The 19,011-nt window shown below is 46.4% G+C and overlaps 2 protein-coding genes across 2 annotated transcripts in view; one reads left to right on the forward strand and one right to left on the reverse strand.

Moving 5' to 3' along the window:
- Positions 1–7,520, forward strand: part of LOC135817210 (uncharacterized) — a 27,010-nt gene extending 19,490 nt beyond the window's left edge. Inside the window, exons 17-23 of the mRNA XM_065330339.1 lie at positions 262–361; positions 1,219–1,547; positions 2,267–2,331; positions 3,050–3,118; positions 4,112–4,217; positions 5,014–5,102; positions 6,821–7,520. Of these exons, the coding sequence (XP_065186411.1) occupies positions 262–361; positions 1,219–1,547; positions 2,267–2,331; positions 3,050–3,118; positions 4,112–4,217; positions 5,014–5,102; positions 6,821–7,232 (1,170 nt within the window). The 3' untranslated portion in view covers positions 7,233–7,520. The remainder of the gene's footprint in view (positions 1–261; positions 362–1,218; positions 1,548–2,266; positions 2,332–3,049; positions 3,119–4,111; positions 4,218–5,013; positions 5,103–6,820) is intronic.
- LOC135817211 (uncharacterized) lies at positions 7,291–18,780 on the reverse strand. Its single transcript, XM_065330340.1, has 5 exons — positions 18,335–18,780; positions 17,521–17,755; positions 14,731–15,505; positions 13,247–13,664; positions 7,291–7,952 (listed from the first exon to the last, which is right to left on the reverse strand). Exons 1-5 carry the CDS (start codon positions 18,549–18,551, stop codon positions 7,720–7,722), a joined length of 1,878 nt encoding a protein of 625 aa, XP_065186412.1. The 5' UTR covers positions 18,552–18,780; the 3' UTR covers positions 7,291–7,719.
- Positions 18,781–19,011: the final 231 nt, after the last annotated feature.

Consider the following 19,011-nt stretch of genomic DNA (forward strand, 5'->3'; position numbering starts at 1 on the left):
TTGATTGTGTTTGTCTTATCAGTGTTGTTAACGATGTTCCACTGTATTTGATTGTGTTTGCCTTATCAGTGTTGTTGTTAACGATGTTCCACTGTATTTGATTGTGGGTTGATGTGTGCTTGTACGTAGCTTGGTGTAGTGGCTGATTTCTTTTAGACATTGCTTGCTGACATCGCTGACTTGGGTAATACCTATGTTGTCTTTGTACACGGTATGTTTGACGTGCTGCTGCTGCTGCTACACTTCCCGCTGCTGTTTCAGGGTTGCTATCTCAACTTTCACACGTATGCTGTGCTCGGTTCAATGGGAGAGGGTCTAAAACGGGAGTACACACCGGGACTGTTTACCCGCGCCTGGAAAGGTAAGCTTGCCCATCGACCCCTAGCCAGGATCATGATCAAGGGAAGGGGGAAGGGGGGGGGGGGCACACATTTCCTGCAATGTACTAGTACATGTCTTCAGTCCTTTCATTCACACACCATGCCATGCTACTATCCGCAAAGATCCCCAAATACCGGGTATGTGAAAAGACGCCTTTGAGATAATAGCCGTAAGTTAGCTATAATTAAATAAAATGATACCCGCACTCACGTCACAAAGTAGCAACCGTGCTACTACTTCTAAGTATGGTATATATAGAAGCCTTGCTTGATAGATTTGATATGTTTTCGACTTCGACAGCATGTTACAAGGCGAGGCCGCACACAAAATTCCAAAGTCAACCACTGCCCCCTAGAATATAGAGGGTCCGAGCCGGGGTTTTCCCCATACGGTTCAAATGGTTGCACGACCGGGACTCTGCCGACCGGGTTATGGTTGTAGTCAGGAGCACTTGTGCGTCCTCGCCTTGTAACATGCTGTCGAAGTCGAAAACATGTTTTACTTCAAAGTACTACTGCTGCTTTGTTTTGTGATGAACGCGGGTGTCATTTTATTTATTGCTATCCGCAAATATGCTTAGATTTGATTGGGGATATATGCGGGCAAGGAAAGGAAGCGCCAGAAGCACCCACCACAGTTGACTGTGAAGATCAGCCATGAATGGCAAGCTTCCAGCTAGGGAAGAGCCGAATCCTGGATGCTGCTTTCTCTGGAATTAGCGCACTCTCCATCGCCCTCAAATAAACAAATAAAATTCTTCGCGCTCATTTTCCTTTTTTTCTTTCTTTCTTTCTTTTCCAATTTTTCCAACATTGAATTGGTGTTGTCTTTGTGCAGTGATGAAGAAGCAGCTTATTCTCCAGCAATATAACATAATTTTCCCAGCAACACTGCTACAGACCAACCAACTGACCAAGTCGGCCCTCGGTGGCGGAATCACCAAGACCATTCAGCTGAGCAAAGTGGCCCAGATGCCACTGCTCGAAGGCCTACTTGAAGACTTGAAGCTGTTTGAAGTGCTCGAGGATGCTACCAAGCCGTTTAAATTTCCCATTCGGGATGACAATAACGAGTTGTTGGAGACCCACCAGCAAGCTGTTGTTCCTCTCTATGCCTTCAAGAACTCTTTGCACTCTATGCTACACGGCAACATCATCCAACAGGAGGTTAGAACGCTGTCTACGTTTCTCAATGGCTTCTTTCGTAGCTTGTGTTTGTGTGTGTGTGGGGGGGGGGGGGGGCAATGCGTGTGAGTGTGTACACGTGCTGTTGAATGGTGCAAGTCAATAATAAGCTTGTTCTACGTCCACTGTAGCATCGCTGTTACCACATGTAGCTATGGGCGTTGCGTGTGTGTGCTTGCGTGCGTGCGTGTGTGTGCGTTTGGGGGGGGGGGGGGAGAGTTGAGAGCTGGGGTGCAGGCTTTTTGTACTTGTACCAGTCAGTCAGGAACTAGGTTGGTCTATCAGGCTGGTCCAGTTCAGTGACGAACTGCAGTATGCCATTCTGTAACTTTCTGGCCATCTCATGTGAGGGCCGCCACCACTGCTGTGGCAGGCGCTGCACTGCGGAGTGACTGGATTGCATGAGCAGCTGCTGCTTATTGCAGGTTTTCAACTTGCTGCTGGTTATTGCAGGTTTTCAACATGCTGCTGCTCATCGCAAGTGTTCGAACTTGATGCTGCTGCTCATCGCAAGTTTTCAAACTTGCTGCTGCTCATCGCAGGTGTTCAAACGTGCTGCTGCTCATTGCAGGTTTTCAAACTTGCTGCCGAGTGTAGAGAGCTGCAAGGGTGTTGCTGGAGGTATATATGAAACAAGCAGTCACTTCTTTCCCGTGTACAGCCGGCTGAGTAGATGAATGTTGTCTCCTTGTTTGTTCTAGATGGCTGGTGACTTGCTGAATGCGATGAAGGAGATATGTGTGCTCCATCTGTGTGTGGGCATGAAGTGAGTGTTTGGATATTTGCTGGTGAATGTTGCCAACTGCCTACAGTGCATTTCAAAACTATAGACGCGTAGGGTTTTTGAAATATTTCAAATTTGGCTGGAACTTTTTGAGAATAGTTTTCGGAATATTGCTCAGGATCGCTCCACAATTACTCTCATATAGTTTCTAAAGGATTGGATAACAGACGCCCAATTTGGAAAAATTTATGCACAAAGTGATCACAGATTTTATGTGGTATAGATGCTGGCATAACGGTTTTTGCCTAGGTACGCGTCTATAGTTTTGAAATGGACTGGTATCTCCAGATTCCATTTCTGCATGCTGTTTACTCTGCGTGACCAGCTTCTGGTCCCCCCCCCCTCTCTCTCTCTCTCCCTCTCTCTCTCTCTCCCTTTCTCTCTCTCTCTCTCTCTCTCTCTCTCTCTCTCTCTCTCTCTCTCTCTCCTCTCTCTCTCTCTCTCTCTCTCTCTCCCTCTCTCTCCCTCTCTCTCCCTCTCTCTAATGCGTTGTCTCTCTCTCTCTCTTTCTCTCTCTCTCTCTCTCTCTCTCTCTCTCTCTCTCTCTCTCTCTCTCTCTCTCTCTCTCCCTCTCTCTCTCTCTCCCTCTCTATAATGCGTTGTTCTGTGTATGTACGTATGTGTGCATGCATGTGGTATGTGTATGTACGTGTGATGTGTGTTTGTGTGTGCGTGCGCGCGCGCGCGCGCGACGTTGCAGACCTACTCGTTTTGATGTTTTGACAATGGCTGAACTGGCAATAGCAAGTAATGAGTGTGACTTAGCTATGTAAGTAACTTGACTCTACTCTAAGCCTAAGGCCTGTTCTGCCATTTGCAACTGCTGTGAAATATTTACATTTTCCACGTTGGTATACAGCTTCACTCGGTTTCCAAGCATGACTTGAAAATGTAGCTGGTACTTTCCCTTTCCCCTATCGTCTTAGACCAGCCCACTGGTGAGATATTTGCATCACGACTCACATGTTTCTCTGCCGTTCGTTTTTTTCTCGTTTTTTGCAACACAAGCTCACCTGTCTCAGCAAAGTCCTGGACAGTTAGTGGTGCAAAACCTCCCGCTGTCCCTTCCTGCATGGCCTGCTGAACTGGGGTTATTCTTAGTAGTGGTAGTAAGTTTTCTTTAGCTGCATTGATATGACCGTGTGTGTGTGTGTGTGTGTGTGTGTGTGTGTGTGTGTGTGTGTGTGTGTGTGTGTGTGTGTGTGTGTGTGTGTGTGTGTGTGTGTGTGTGTGTGTGTGTGTGTGTGTGTGTGTGTGTGTGTGTGTGTGTGTGTGTGTGTGTGTGTGTGTGTGTGTGTGTGTGTGTGTGTGTGTGTGTGTGTGTGTGTGTGTGTGTGTGTGTGTGTGTGTGTGTGTGTGTGTGTGTGTGTGTGTGTGTGTGTGTGTGTGTGTGTGTGTGTGTGTGTGTGTGTGTGTGTGTGTGTGTGTGTGTGTGTGTGTGTGTGTGTGTGTGTGTGTGTGTGTGTGTGTGTGTGTGTGTGTGTGTGTGTGTGTGTGTGTGTGTGTGTGTGTGTGTGTGTGTGTGTGTGTGTGTGTGTGTGTGTGTGTGTGTGTGTGTGTGTGTGTGTGTGTGTGTGTGTGTGTGTGTGTGTGTGTGTGTGTGTGTGTGTGTGTGTGTGTGTGTGTGTGTGTGTGTGTGTGTGTGTGTGTGTGTGTGTGTACATAACAAGTACAAGTGTGTGTGTGTGTGTGTGTGTGTGTGTGTGTGTGTGTGTGTGTGTGTGTGTGTGTGTTCTACGGTGTAACCCCTGTGCTGTTGTAGCATTGCGGTGAAATGCCTGATCAACTTGCGCTTCATGCCAGGCAATCAGCTTCTATCCCAACTCACTCATCAAGTCTTGCAAGGCACCGATGAGCTCACCTTGTTGGTAAGTGGCAACTTGCTGCTACTGTTTCAGTATGCTTGCTGGCTCTTCCTTGTAGGGAACCACATTAGAAACTAGGAGGCCCCAATATTTAGGGCGGGCGGGGGCGAAAATCGAGTACTAGTACATGACATGTACATGTGGTAAATTTTCGCCAAAAAAACATTTTATTTTGTGGCTTTGCCCAAGCATACAGTAGGCCGTGGCACTGGTATTGACCATGAATGTGCTAACCATGAATGTGCTAACCAGGTTGACTATCAACACAATAGGGAGGTTTAGTCCCACGTAATCCGTGGGTACTTTACGTGTGTGTACCACGTGATACTCAGTGACGCACGTACACACGTTTTCTGATTCACGACATACCGTGTATGGAGGCCCACCTGCGTTCCGCCAGAACGTGGGTGAAAATCAGAATGGGGCGCATTTTGCGAGCTGTGAGTGTGCTCAGCTGAAGAAGTTTCCGAAGCACGAAATCAAAATATTCGATGAGCTTCTTAGGCCCGGGTAGCTTCGTCTTTGACCAGATTTGGGCCTTTCGCTTCAAGCTTTTGTTTGTTCCGTGTGACTAAACACAACATTTGCAACGTGGATGCCCTTCATCCACTTTACGTCTATCACCCACGTACGCGTTTCCGTTACGTGGGAACTAAACCTCCCTAATGTGATAGCTTGTCAGAAGCTGGCATGCAAGGCATACACATACCAGCCACAGGACATGGGGAGATGTTGACGTGATTGAGGATGTGTTTCATGCATCATGTATCCATTGTGTATCCATTGTGTGTGTGCGCAGGGCACTCTTGCTGTGGTGGCAACGTGTGGCATTCGTCTTCCCAATGACCGATACAAGACCATCGGTGCCCAGTTCTCACGGCCAGTTCTGTAAGTTTTTAAATCCTCTTGGAAAAGTTCGAGACTTTCCCTACAACTTTGAGAAGTGTTCTTATATCCTCTCTGAATTTCAGTAGACTCTCCAAAGCTCTCCAAACTCTCCGAACTTCAGAGGTGGTTGAAACTTGGAGATTCCTGCGTTTTGGTGTCAGCGCATACGCACAGTGCATACTACATTCGCGTCACTGAAGATCACGGCCCCTTTGACGCTTCACATTTGCGAAAGATCTCAGAGTTCTTCGAGACCAGTTCCTAAATTAGCCCAGCTTCTTCGACTTCCAGGAGAAATTTCTCCGAGAAGCTAGAGAAAATACGAATGCACCCTTAGTAGTTTGCAAGCCCTAAAACTTCGCCCAATTTTAATAAAAAGCCACGCGAAAGCCCTGAAATGATGTGGCGCCTATTTCAGACACCGGAGCTAATTTGCGAAAATATGGTACGTCTTTTGAACATACAACCCCACTGTTGGTCTGACCGAGAGTGCATAACCCGCAAGAGTGTCCAACTCACTGATGGTGCTGGCCTGGGCAGGTAACTAGTTGCTCTTGGTCAGATCCACGACAGATTTGTACGAGTTGTACAGCTGTAGCAGTAATCCGCGAGTACAGTACCGTCTTTAACTCTTATGCTGCATCAGTGCAACCTGTGACCTGTGCACGTGGCATCAGTTTTGCTTTAAGGCTGCGTTCGTTTTTAGCTACTGAAGTACCTGGTAGAGTAGAGTCACTCTACCGATAGAAAGATGGTAGAGGCAAGTAAACGAACGCTGTTCTACCGGATTTAGTAGTTTACACGATGTGTACGTGAAATGTTCCTTTTTTGGATGGAGTTGTGTACAAATCCTTGATCTTGCTGGAAATCCCGTAGCTCTACAGTCCATTTCAAAACTATAGACGCGTACCTAGGCAAAAACCGTTATGCCAGCATCTATACCACATAAAATCTGTGATCACTTTGTGCATAAATTTTTCCAAATTGGGCGTCTGTTATCCAATCCTTTAGAAACTATATGAGAGTAATTGTGGAGCGATCCTGAGCAATATTCCGAAAACTATTCTCAAAAAGTTCCAGCCAAATTTGAAATATTTCAAAAACCCTACGCGTCTATAGTTTTGAAATGCACTGTAACAACTTCTACCGGATTCTACCGACTTTTTCCTGGTAGAGCCGGTAGAGGAAAGTAGAATCTACCCTTTTGAGTAGAATTTTTTTTCAAAAATGAACACCTCTACCGAAAGAAGTAGCTTCCACCCGAACCTGTAGATCAAAAATGAACGCCCCCCTAAGTCTTAACGTCGAAAATGACACAAACGAAATTTTGTTTTTCAGTCTTGGACCCATATGCAGAACTGCACACGTATTCTTTTCTGACAACGCACGAGTCTCCTCCCTTCTTACCTGAGAATGAGCCGACACGAATGTTATGTATCAAACGCTTCGGGGTCCGGTGTAGCTGTATAATCCCAGCCGCATAGCCCCTTCTTCAATTTCCCCCTTTTCAGACCCACTGATCATTGTGAATCTCTTGGCAGTTCTACTTGCAAGCATTGCTTCAACTAGGCACCCTTACAAGCTTGTAGATAGTGACTTTCCGTGTGTGTGTGTGTGTGTGTGTGTGTGTGTGTGTGCGCGCGTGTGTCTGTGTGTGTGTGTGTGTGTGTGTGTCCGTGCGTTTGTGCGTGTACATGTGATTCTTCTCTGCAAATCAGGCTAACAGCACTATGGCTAGGCGAGCACACAGTCGAGATCCGATCCGGTAGAGAGTTGTCCACGGACCTGGTGCGTGTCTGGCCTCACGTCCTGGAGGCCATCAAGGCACGACGAGACGGCATTGACGACTTCCTCCTGGACGACGTCAACAAGGATGGCAACGCGCGCAACTTGAAGAAGCTCTTCGAGGAAATGACAGTTAAGAAACGCATCTCACCGCTGGATGTGGTTGAAAAGCCAAGTGCGGACACCCTGGTGGACGTCTTTGACACGGCAGAATCTGATGACGTAACTATCAAGGCCGAAGATACAACGGTTGACGTGGAGGGTGTCCTCAAGGAGGCTGAACTGACCGAAAGCGAGTATAGAGGTTCCAAGACCTTCAAGGATCCCAGAAAGGGCCGGCGATAGTTCCAAGTGTCTTCTCCTCCCTGTGTGTCTATCCGTCATGTCTATCCGTCATCATATCTGAACATTAAAAATTGCTTTTATTTGCACATGACATTTTAACGCTTCACATGAAACCCTAGTATGATCCTGATGGTCTTGTGAGAGATTGCATGAAGTTTAGTAGTCGCATGATCTGATGATGTAAATAGGTTTTGTAAGTAGAAAATTGTACATAATAATAATTATATCAAGACTGGCATTAAAAAAATTGTGAACTCATCACCGTGATAAATGCTGTTTGATGATGGACTTTGACTTGGTTGGCTGAGATCAGTAATATCAAGACATTTTGTGGTGTGGATATGAATTAGAATATTCTAGAGTCTTGTCAGTGTGGATATGAATAAAATTAGAATATTCTAGAGTCCTGTCGGTTTTCCCCAAAACTAGGGGTCGTTGCCCGACAAGTCAAAATTATATTTGCTTTAAAATTGAACTAAAAACAAGCCTAGCCTTCATCAGTATCCAGTCTCACACGATACCGGACAGCACGTACATTATCATGATATCTGCGTGTAGTCCGACAGCAGCAGGAAGCGACCCACGACTGCAGTGTGGATTTCAGTGTACGCGACGTCACTCTCAGCAGTAGTAGGGAAAGGATTAGGCTGGAAATGGCTATCACACCGGCCATCATCAGGTACGGGATCAGAAAATTGCCCAGCGCATCGTGCAGCGCACCTGTAATACACAACACGCACGCATGCGGACACGCATGCGGACACACACACACACACACACACACACACACACAGTGTGATGCCTTCACTATACATGTACTGAATGCTGAAGGTCTAGCAAAGTCTGTGGGATGAAACAGACATTGCACTACGTTTAGATGTGCAACGCAACAAAAGCACATGCACTTTTGAAAGCCCTCCTTCCGTCCAGAAAATGTGTACGGTTGACATCACAATGCCATTGTGCACACAGACAATGACAACACTGATACTTGGTGAACGACTCGTGAAAACATAAGCCCGCCTGGTAAGTTGCAGTGCATGCACCGTATTTCCCCGATTATAAGTCGCACCCCCACTTTCAGGTCTGAGCCGTATTGTTTCAATATGTATCTATTATTGCACGATTAAAGAGGTCAATATATGAAATATAGAACGAGTAAAAGACCGAGGTCCCCCGAGGTCTTTTACTCGTTCTATATTTCATACAGTCAACTTCGCCAATAGAGAGGTTCCGGGGTACAATTTTCCGTGCCAAAATCCGTATGGGCGCTACGGATTTTTTCCAGGCGTGCTCCATACGATTTTTCGGCACGAGAATCCGTGTGGACTGGCTTTCATACGAACCATGCTTCGTATGGAGATTTTGCGTCATCGGGTGCAGAAAGATTTTTCGCGTACAAATTTGGTACGATTTCGGTACAAATTTTCAAAATAAAAAGGCATAGCGCGGGAATATGACGTGTTTGCGATCGTAACCTAGGCAATGACGGCAAACACATAAGTTCCGTACCCCGGAACTTTTCACTGCTCGAAAACGACGTATAAAAATCCGTAGAGCCTCCACGGATTTTGGCACGAAAAATCGTACTCCGGAACCTCCCTAATAACGACATTCGGCGGGGCATCAGAAAAGTGTCCTTATTCGCGAAGTGTCCTTATAACCGAAGTCCCATTTGAATGTATGTGAAGTTGTGAACCCATATTTTGTACAGTATGACATGCATATCAAAATCAAGCTCTTTTCTTGCTCAATGTCAATGTGTACTTTATTTTCATATTGCAGTTGAAAGGAACTAAAAATTCAATATGCAAGGGAAATCAATTGAAAAATATGCCTTTTTGACCCATCTACAGGGCCAGAGACATGTACAGTAGGTATCGGTTATACCGTGGGTGTTTGAAAAACGACTTTCTATTCTTATTTCCGATATTTCTTACACACGATAAATCAAGTGTGGCATATCATATGCATGTGCGCAGGGGCAGGAAGATCATCGTTCAATGCAACGCAGTACTTCTGTCCATGTGGGTGGTCATAGTCCCATAAGCTTACATGTGGCTATGCAAAATGAGTTACATGGCCACAGCAGTTGAATCTGCAGCACTACGACCCAACGAGAGTCACATCAGAACGGAATTGGACAGATGCTATTACTACAGGCCATATACTTTGTACTAATCTGGCATGTTTCGCTACACAAAGTCCATTCTTAGGACCGATATATTCTACTATGGGATAAAATTGCTTGTAAGAATAAATGTGCACTTGAAATCCATGTTATGATTATGAAAACATGAGGGTTCATTCTTGTAGGCAGTATATTCTTTTACACGACCACGCTATAACCGATACGCACTGTACATGTATGATGATTACTGTACAATCATGTACAACTACATGCTGGTAAATCCAACAATTTTGAAGCCAACATAAAAAAGGAAGAAAAGCCCCCCTTCGGCGATGATTTGTAAGAAAGGGTTTCTTACAAATCATCGCCGAAGCCGCAACCACTACTTCGTACTGTTGTGCCCAGCGCGGGCTTGCGACTAGTTGGTTTGGAGGTGACAGCGTTGCGAATGACCGAGGGTCCTCGACGTCTGTCTTACCGTCCAGGAGCGACACTGACTCACGCTGCTATCTGGTGTTCACGAGGTGTTTGTCGCGCTGGAAACGGAGCGTCTCTGTAAGTTTATATCCCTGATGATGTTTGTGCCTGGAGAGCACTATATAAGTGGTGCTCTTCAGGCACAATTTTCCTCAGCCTACTCAAGCTCAACTGATGAGGGGTGAATTCCCCGAAACACTGTGTATTGAGCAGGGAGTGGTGCTTTCTTGCAGGTTTGCCGAGTCGAAGGTTCGATGGACTTCTCGTGTGCTCTGGATGGCAGTCGTGAGTCAGTCAAGTGTCAAGTAAAGTCGGCGGAATAGCGCGAGCTCCGGTGTGGAGAGCAAACCCTTTCTTACAAATCATCGCCGAAGTCGCAACCACTACTTCGTATAGCATACCTAAAACTGTTTTTGCTTTGCTATAGGAAGAAAGGAATACTATTGTAATAGTATAATAGTATGTACATATGCTGTTTACATTGGACATTACTTCTGTGTAAACCAAAGTTTTCAGTTATCTCTTGTAGTATGTTCCCCAAGTTCTTTGACTGAGAATCTGACAGTTTGGGTTCAAATCCCAGCATTTGGCTTCAGATTTTTCTTCTTTCAGTTCTGATTTTTTTTCTAAGTTGAGGAAAAAGTTCTAAGTCCTCGGGCTATTAAGGGGCCGTCCGGGGTTACCGATTGTTTTTACAAAACGAAAAGTTTTAGTATTTTTCAGCCCCCACCCACCCACCCACCTTTTCTGCAGGTAAAACGAATTCCAATAGAATATTGATGTCAATTTTCGACATCCAGAAGTAACTGGGCATTCTCCATCAGCATTCAATAATTATTTTCAAAACGAAACTCCATCAAACCCACCCACCCACAAACGAAAACATTTCGTTTTGAAAATATTATTGGTAACCTTGGACGGCCCCTAAAGTGGTCAATAAAAGCGGTCAATATTTATACTGAGTCCATGGTGTTTACGAGAAATAAAAAACCGACACAAAACCCGAGGCGAAGCCGAGGGTCTTGTGGAGGTTTTTTATAATTCGAGTAAACACGAGGACGAAGTATGTATTTTATTTAAATTATACTTATAAAAACCGATTTTCGTTTTGGATTTTCGTACCTATTTCGGCGCATGCTCGAACTTACTCCTCGTGTTTCAACTTTCTCCTCGTGTTTCAACTTTCTCCTCGTGTTGTTTATTTTGGTTTACGAGTGTAGTGGCTTCTTCAACGTCTACTGGACGTTTTGCGTCCGTTTCTGAAGAAGAAAGGAAGAAACTTTTGGAATCAGCAGTTCCTAAGTCAACCAAAGTTGCAACGAAGTTTTGGTTGAAGGTGTTCAGCGATTTTTTGATGCAGGAGAGCTTGTCTTGTGATTTTGCTACTGTCGAAGACAAGGTACTGGCGGAAATCCTCGAAAGGTTTTACTGCTCCGTGAGAACTCATGACAAGAAGGAATATAAACGGGCCAGTCTAATAGCTGCAAGAGGAGCCTTGCAGAGAGAAGTCAATGACCGTGACCGGGGCTTCGATTTGAAGCCTGGCGTGTTTGTCAAGGCCAACAAGCTCCTCGATGCCGTCCTCAAGGACAAGAAAAAAGGAGGCCGCGAGGCTCCTGTATGCCACAAGGAGAGTTTGTCTGATGGCGATTGGCTGCTCATCAAAGAATATTTTGCTGATGGGATGACGACAATGGACCCACGCAAGCTCTGCCAGTTTGTTTGGTTCTACATCACCCTGCAGTTTTGTCTTCGAGGCAACGAAGCCCACACTGAACTCATGAAATCAGATCTGGTTTTCACCGTCGTTGAAGGCGAGGAAGCCATTGTTCTGCGTTCCGACTTCATGTCGAAGAACCATCAGGGTGGTCTGGGAGGAACGGAGACTGTTACACGTGGCGCAATTGCCAAGCCGGACATCATCTGTTTGTACTGTTTTCGTGAATACTCTTATCTCTTGTTCTCATCTACCCCTAAAAAGAGGTTTTTTATACAGGTTTTTTATAGCCGGCAGGTTTTTTATACAGGTTTTTTATACAGGTTTTTCGCCACCAGGTTTTTTATACAGGTGTGTATGAAGTATAGAAACTTCTAACCCTACACGACAATCAATGGAGGTTTTTATAAGTATAATTTAAATGCTGCTATTTGACCGCTTTAATAGAGTTCACAAGTTTCTGTGGGGGTCAATAATAAGAGAGTGATAAATTCACATACCGTAATGTCGCGTATAAAAGCAGGTGCTTACGGCCGTATAAGCCGGTGTTCAAACCATACTTCTATTCAAAACATGCTTCTATGTTTGCACTGTGCAGTGCATGCTGCCACGCATGTACGTGCACATGTACTTTGCAGGGAGCGGCTTCTATTCAAACCATGCTTCTGTGTCACGGCGCGCTTCAAAAAATCAGCTTCTATTCAAGTCATGCTTCTATACAGGTCATGCTTCTATACAGGTCATGCTTCTATTCAAGTCATGCTTCTATACAGGTCATGCTTCTATTCAAGTCATGCTTCTATACAGGTCATGCTTCTATACAGGTCATGCTTCTATTCAAGTCATGCTTCTATACAAGTCATGCTTCTATACAGGTCATGCTTCTATACAGGTCATGCTTTCATACGCGACACTACAGTAAGTAAAGCGTCCACACATCCACACTGTGGGCGGTATTCACATAAGGCCAAAACAAAAAATACCGGTAGGCTTGTTTCGGGTCGGCAACCCCTCAAAAAGAAGACTCGGTCGGCCGGAACGAAACTTTTTCTGGGATCCTTTTTTTGGGATCCTTTCTTTGGTTCATCAATCGTTGTGTTATTGGTGGACAACAGCACCAACATATGTGCATAATACATTGTATCATGGCAAGGATCAATGTCACAGTTGACTGACCGCTCTTGTACAGCCTGTGGTGTATTGCTGTCATCCTAGATCCTGAGAAATCAAGCAAAAAGTTCGAGTGCTTGCAGCTCCGTTATACTACTAGGTCGTATCGATCCCGGAGCTTTTCAAGCCGACAGCTGAGAATCTCTGCTACCTCGGAGGTATTTCGATTGTTGAATTCGGTTGAGATTTGACTGAGTTATGACTTGTTGAGTGCACTTGCACACATGGCATTGGCACCGTTCGAATACATTTGGGACCAAAAAAGTTTCAGGATTGGGAAAAAATGGCCCGGTCGACCATCCGGAAACAAGGTCATTGTTTGTTTTGGCCTCAGTAGATTGTCACACTCGATTGCAAGTCGCATCCCCTTCCTTGCCATCCCCTTCCTTGCCATCCCCTTCCTTGCCCGAGAAGTTAAACCTAAAAAGGTGTGACTCATATTGGGGGAAATACGGTCCTAGTATCTACTAGTCACTGAGCGGCAGCTTCACTCATCACTCAAGTGTGCCATCAACTCACCCACAATAGGAGGTGCCGCCGCGTCGAAGAGAGCCGACGTGAGTAAGAGCAGCGTCCAGGCGTACGGGTACAGGTCATCGCCGAGCAGTGACATGAGGAACGCCGGATGCAAGACATCGGGCGTGCGCGACACACCAACACCGACGCTGACCAGCGCAAACTGCCACTCGGTCTTGGCCAGTGGGATGACGGCCACTAGGAAGCCAGTGACGATGTACATGCCAATCAAGAGCACTAGACGATGGCGCACGGACGGCAGCCGATCAAACCACCAGCCGCCGAGGGGAAAGCAAACGAGCAGCGCCAGAGACATGTAGATGTAGAGCATGCTATCCGTGAAAGAGGACTCGCACACCGCCGTCTCATTCACACCAGTCTTGTTCTCTGCCGCTCGCCTCGCTGCCTCACTCATGTCGACCTACAGCAAACAACAGAACATGAAGCGGAACAAACCAGCAGTTAGATTGACTACAGGGCAGGCCATTACACTTTTTTAAAAGTATTTTAAATTCTTTGTTGCCATCTTCAATAGGTCCGTCAAATAGTAGTAATAGGTTTTTCATTTGACCCGACGAGACCACACGACGCTTGCAGACCACAGCACGAACAGTTCACCAGCCACACTCCACGAAAGCAAGTAGTATTACTCCTGACAAGTCTTGTTTCGTTCCATAAAGATGATGGGGAACTCATCAGAGGAGAAGCACCCCTTCACTCAACAACTGCTTCTCCTCTGATGAGTTCCCCATCATCTTTATGGAACGAAACAAGACTTGTCAGGAAAAAAACCTATTACTACTTTTAACTTTTAAGTATTGTCAACTTTACTACAGCGGAATACACACATGCATCTGAAACACTCACAGGCTCATTGTTGCACTTATTAAATCAAGTGACGATACTTCTCACTTCCCCCTGATAGGAATAGCTATCGTCTGACAAGACCATTGCGGCCTGATGCCCCGCAAACAAACCTGAACCTACTCCCACCAACTAACTACTTGCAATATACGAAGGCCAGGTAGTTGCTGAAGTCAGGTTATGTCTTCACCAGGTTTCACCAACATTTCAAAATGTACCAGTGCTATAATTACTTACACATGGGTATATGCACAGAGGCGTGTGTGTGTGTGCAAATGTGTGTGTGTGTGTGTATGTGTGTGTGTGTGTGTGTATGTGCGTGTGTGTGTGTGTGTGTGTGTGCGTGTGTGTGTGCATGTGTGTGCACGTGTGTGTGTGTATGTGTGCGTGTGTGGCTAGAAAATAGTGGCGGTCAATTCATCAGCCTTGCAAGCTGTTGAATGGTGTAATCCCACACAAGCACAAGTTGCTATGTCTAACATAGCTGTTTGCTATCATCGCTTCCGCGGTGGGCATGTCTGAGGTGAGGTGAGGTGTGTGTATGTGTGTGTGTATGTGTGTGTGTATGTGTATGTGTGCGTGTGTGTATGTGTGTATGTGTGCGTGCGTGCCATATCACTCACCAGATAAACTAGAGGCGCGTTGAAACAGACGTACCACAGACAAGCTGCTGAGCAGAAAAGAACAAACTGAGAGTTCTTGACCAGGTGAACGTAGGGTTTCCATCCAGTCAGCACCTCTTTTTTAGATTGTTCTGGGCAGGTTTCGACATCACCATTGTCAAGCAGTAGCGGCACTGAATCCTCAACTTCCATGTTTGACCCACCAGCGTCCACCGGCACCGATATGACTGAACGGCTATCCAGGTTGACTTCATGCAAGCTGGCATGCGGACTAACAACGCGTACAGGTAGCATGTCCATTGAGCGGGTGTTGTGGCCGTTCGGCTGCCGCGGGAGACTGTCGCCATTAGCCCGTCGGCTTACGGCTACGTCGTTGAGCGGGATCATGGCAAGGCTGGTGCTGGGAGTGCATTGTTCTGCGTCCAGAGCACGTACCGTGCCATTCCGTGCATTGCCAGGCGTGCCCTCCACCGCCGTCTCAGCTGTGTTTTTATCAACAGTGCTTTGCCCGTCGGACTCTGTTGACGCTGGCTCAAGTTCATCGCCGTCGTTCTCAGACTTCTTTGCGTACTCGCTACACTTATACTTGGGATTGAAGGCAAAGGGCGCCGGCAAGAGGAGAAGAGCGATCAGAGCAGCAAACACCCACAGTGCCTTACGCCAGCCGAGGTGCTTAACACACACGTCCATCAGTGGAGCCATGGTGATCAAGCCGAGCACTGCGCCGGTCTCGCAGAACGCTATGGCGCGGGCACGCTCGTTTTCCGGGTAGTACCTGTGTGCGTGTGTGTGCATGTATAGACATATACACACATACACAGATACATGCACAGACACATGCACAGACACATGCACAGACATACACAGACACATGCACGGACATACGCAGACACATGCACACAGACACATACACAGCCAGACACACACACACATACGCACAGCTTCAGAGTACTGCTACACTACCTACCATCACACAGCATCGGCAATGGTCTTGTACAAAGACTGTGGCAGCCATTCTTTGACTCATACCAAGATACTACAGCTACTTGAGCCTAAGTTATATGCACTTGGAGTATGCAGCAAGCAGAAATCACACTGAACGTAGCAATAACAAGTGAACAATGACAACTTGGACTGTTGACTACCAGCGCAAGTAGTACAGAAGCGCAACCCATGGTGAGAGATTGCGTGTCAAACGTCAACACTCCCCACGTGTTGCACAATGTTGCGCAATCAACACGCCAAGTGCCATGCAGGGCACCAGCACAGTGTGCACTTCCATCGCTATGCTCACACGGGCCAGATCACACAATAGCATTAGGGCAAGCTCACACATATCATTAGGGCCACCTCACACATATTATCAGTGCTCACACATTATCATTAGGACCAGATCACACATATCATTAGGACCAGATCACACAGATCATTAGGACCAGATCACACAGATCATTAGGACCAGATCACACATATCATTAGGACCAGATCACACATATCATTAGGACAAGATCACACACATCATTAGGACCAGATCACACAGATCATTAGGACCAGATCACACACATCATTAGGGCCAGATCACACAGATCATTAGGACAAGATCACACACATCATTAGGGCCAGATCACACACATCATTAGGACCAGATCACACACATCATTAGGACCAGATCACACAGATCATTAGGACAAGATCACACACGTCATTAGGACCAGATCACACACATCATTAGGACCAGATCACACACATCATTAGGACCAGCTAAAAAAACTATTAGTGATGACAGATATCAGTAGGACCAGCTCACACAGTCCTATCAGTAGGACCAGCTCACACAGTCCTATCAGTAGTACCAGCTCACACAGTCCTATCAGTAGGACCAGCTCACACAGTCCTATCAGTAGGACCAGCTCACACAGTCCTATCAGTAGGACCAGCTCACACAGTCCTATCAGTAGGACCAGCTCACACAGTCCTATCACTAGTATCAGTAGGACCAGCTCACACAGTCCTATCAGTAGTACCACTCTCCCACAGCACATCTGACACCTATCACTACCCACTAGCAGCACAAGAGGAGAGAAATATGTTCATGCAGTACTACTACTAGTACATCAAAAGATTAGCACCAAACAGTACATGTACACACAGTGATACACAACTCCACAATCAAAAGGTCCACTGCAAGGCGAAGCAGGCCAGTGTGCAGGCCAGTGCTTGCAAGATAGCTGCACGATTCCAACAAAGCTGAGCCGTATACGATCCCAACACAGCCCATGGGTCAATGGGTGTAGTGTTAAGCTGTGTTCACAACTGGCGCGTGTACGCGTGAAACCACGCGTTTGTGCGTATTTTCCTGGCTTTTGGGGCACCATGCGTACTGAAACGCGCCGAAATGGAAATTCCAACATGTTGGAATTTTCAGCACGTATCAGACGCGTACCAGCGTACATGCCAATCACTTTGAATGGCAGGGTCAAAAAAATTCGTACTGGAAGGTGTCGCACGCGCTAAATAATACGACTCGGATTGCTGTTTTTTTGTGAAAGCCTGGGCGCGCGTTTGGGCACGCATGAACCGCAAGCGTACCACGTCCACGCGCCAGTTGGGAACACAGCTTTAGGGCCGAATGGTCGGCCAGGGAGGTGACAAACTCATCAGGCCAGACTTCACTCGCCATCGCTACAACACACACACACACACACACACACACACACACACGAGCGCGCGCGCACACACACACACGAGCGCGCGCGCACACACACACACACACACAGCACGGGCACTTACAGTGGCAGGTCGACTATACACGTCGTGTAACTCAGACTGGAGCCGATACCGAGTATGACACCATAGGTTAGGTACAGCACGGCAATGTTCGGTGAGAACGATGCCAGGAAGTTGCCAAGGAAACACATGATGATGCCGCCATACATCGGGACGCTTGCACGGGTGCGCTTCAGGAGAAATGTGGCCACCGGCGCAAATAAGGCCAGCAAGATCAAACCCGTTGAACTTACACCAGCTGCAAAACAGTCAGAAAAGAATCAGATGGAAACTTTGCAGGGTGCAAATCATCTCCGGCAGAAAGGAGAAGAGCAAATACCACTACCTACATGCAGTAAACGATACCAGTGGCAGTTCACAAAGCCCGATACCAAGAGTAGATAAACAAGAGTGTGCAACTCGCGGATGGGTAGGCCCACGGCGGAATTTTTTGTTGACGTAATCTTTTCGACGACGCACGCGCTGCGAGTCTTTCGGAAAGTTTTCCCTCGTGCTCTTGGCCGGCTTTACACTACAAGGTCAGTGCCCAGCACGTGCTCTCACACTGCTCTGCGGCAAAATGCGCGTTCTTCTGAAAAAAGGCGACGTCAACAAAAAATTCCGCCGTGTGCAGATTATGCAGGAGAGATCCGGAGTTGCACACTCGTGTTTATCTACTCTCGCCGATACTGTATGCATTTTCAATCACAAGTTGAACAGGTTGAGGCATTAATTTTATTCACCGTGTCAAAATATCCGAATGTGATTTTTTTGATGAATTTTTGAATTTTTTAAAATGACACCAATTTCCAAAAAAATGTTGTTCATGAATACTCACACGTGACTGCTCTGCCAGCACCGAATTCACACAGAAAAGGCAGAAGTACTATGCCAAACACATAGAAGTTGCCCCACACCGCAAACAGAGTGAGAAACGCTGAAATGCCAACGGTCCACCGAACCCAGCGAGGCTGAGTAGGTTTGGGGCTTATTCCAGCATTTTCAGACACGCTGGCCTCTTGCTCTAGCTCAGATATTCTCCCATTGGCTTCCATGCTCACTTAGAGTCGATGATACTGCTATACGAAGCTAAGTTCAAAACAAATAATAATATATCCTCGAAGTTGACAAATTCCTTTCTCAGTTTGAACATACTCAGCTATCGAAATGGTCTTTTTACTGCTACAGATAATGTAATGGAGAAACCCTATTACAAATCAAACGTTTCTTTCTCTCAAATTCCCATTGGTTACAGGACGGTATACACGGAGCGCAATAAGACAAAGGTAACTGACACTACTGACAACCTACATCGACAACAACTGTACATGTGTGTCAAAAACCGTCTTGCAGGTAAATCACTGATTATTCGACGTTCATGCATGGAAAGTGATTTCGGGTGATCATGTGACTGACTGCACCACGTGCACGTGGCATGTGCGCGCACATTTCATACATACTGCGAGGCCAGGGATTCCGATTATTTACAGGCAGCATGGGAAATAGACACATAGA

Source organism: Sycon ciliatum, chromosome 5, assembly GCF_964019385.1.
Source record: "Sycon ciliatum chromosome 5, ocSycCili1.1, whole genome shotgun sequence".
Lineage (NCBI taxonomy): Eukaryota > Metazoa > Porifera > Calcarea > Leucosolenida > Sycettidae > Sycon > Sycon ciliatum.

Bases quoted from the DNA above. Each gene is read 5' to 3' on its own strand.
- LOC135817211 (XM_065330340.1), bottom strand. From the start codon at position 18,551: ATGGAAGCCAATGGGAGAATATCTGAGCTAGAGCAAGAGGCCAGCGTG. The intron at 17,756-18,334 runs GTGAGTATTCAT...ACTGTTTTGCAG, and splicing joins TGCTGGCAGAGCAGTCACGT to CTGGTGTAAGTTCAACGGGT. The intron at 13,665-14,730 runs GTGAGTGATATG...TGTTTGCTGTAG, and splicing joins ACGCGCCTCTAGTTTATCTG to GTCGACATGAGTGAGGCAGC.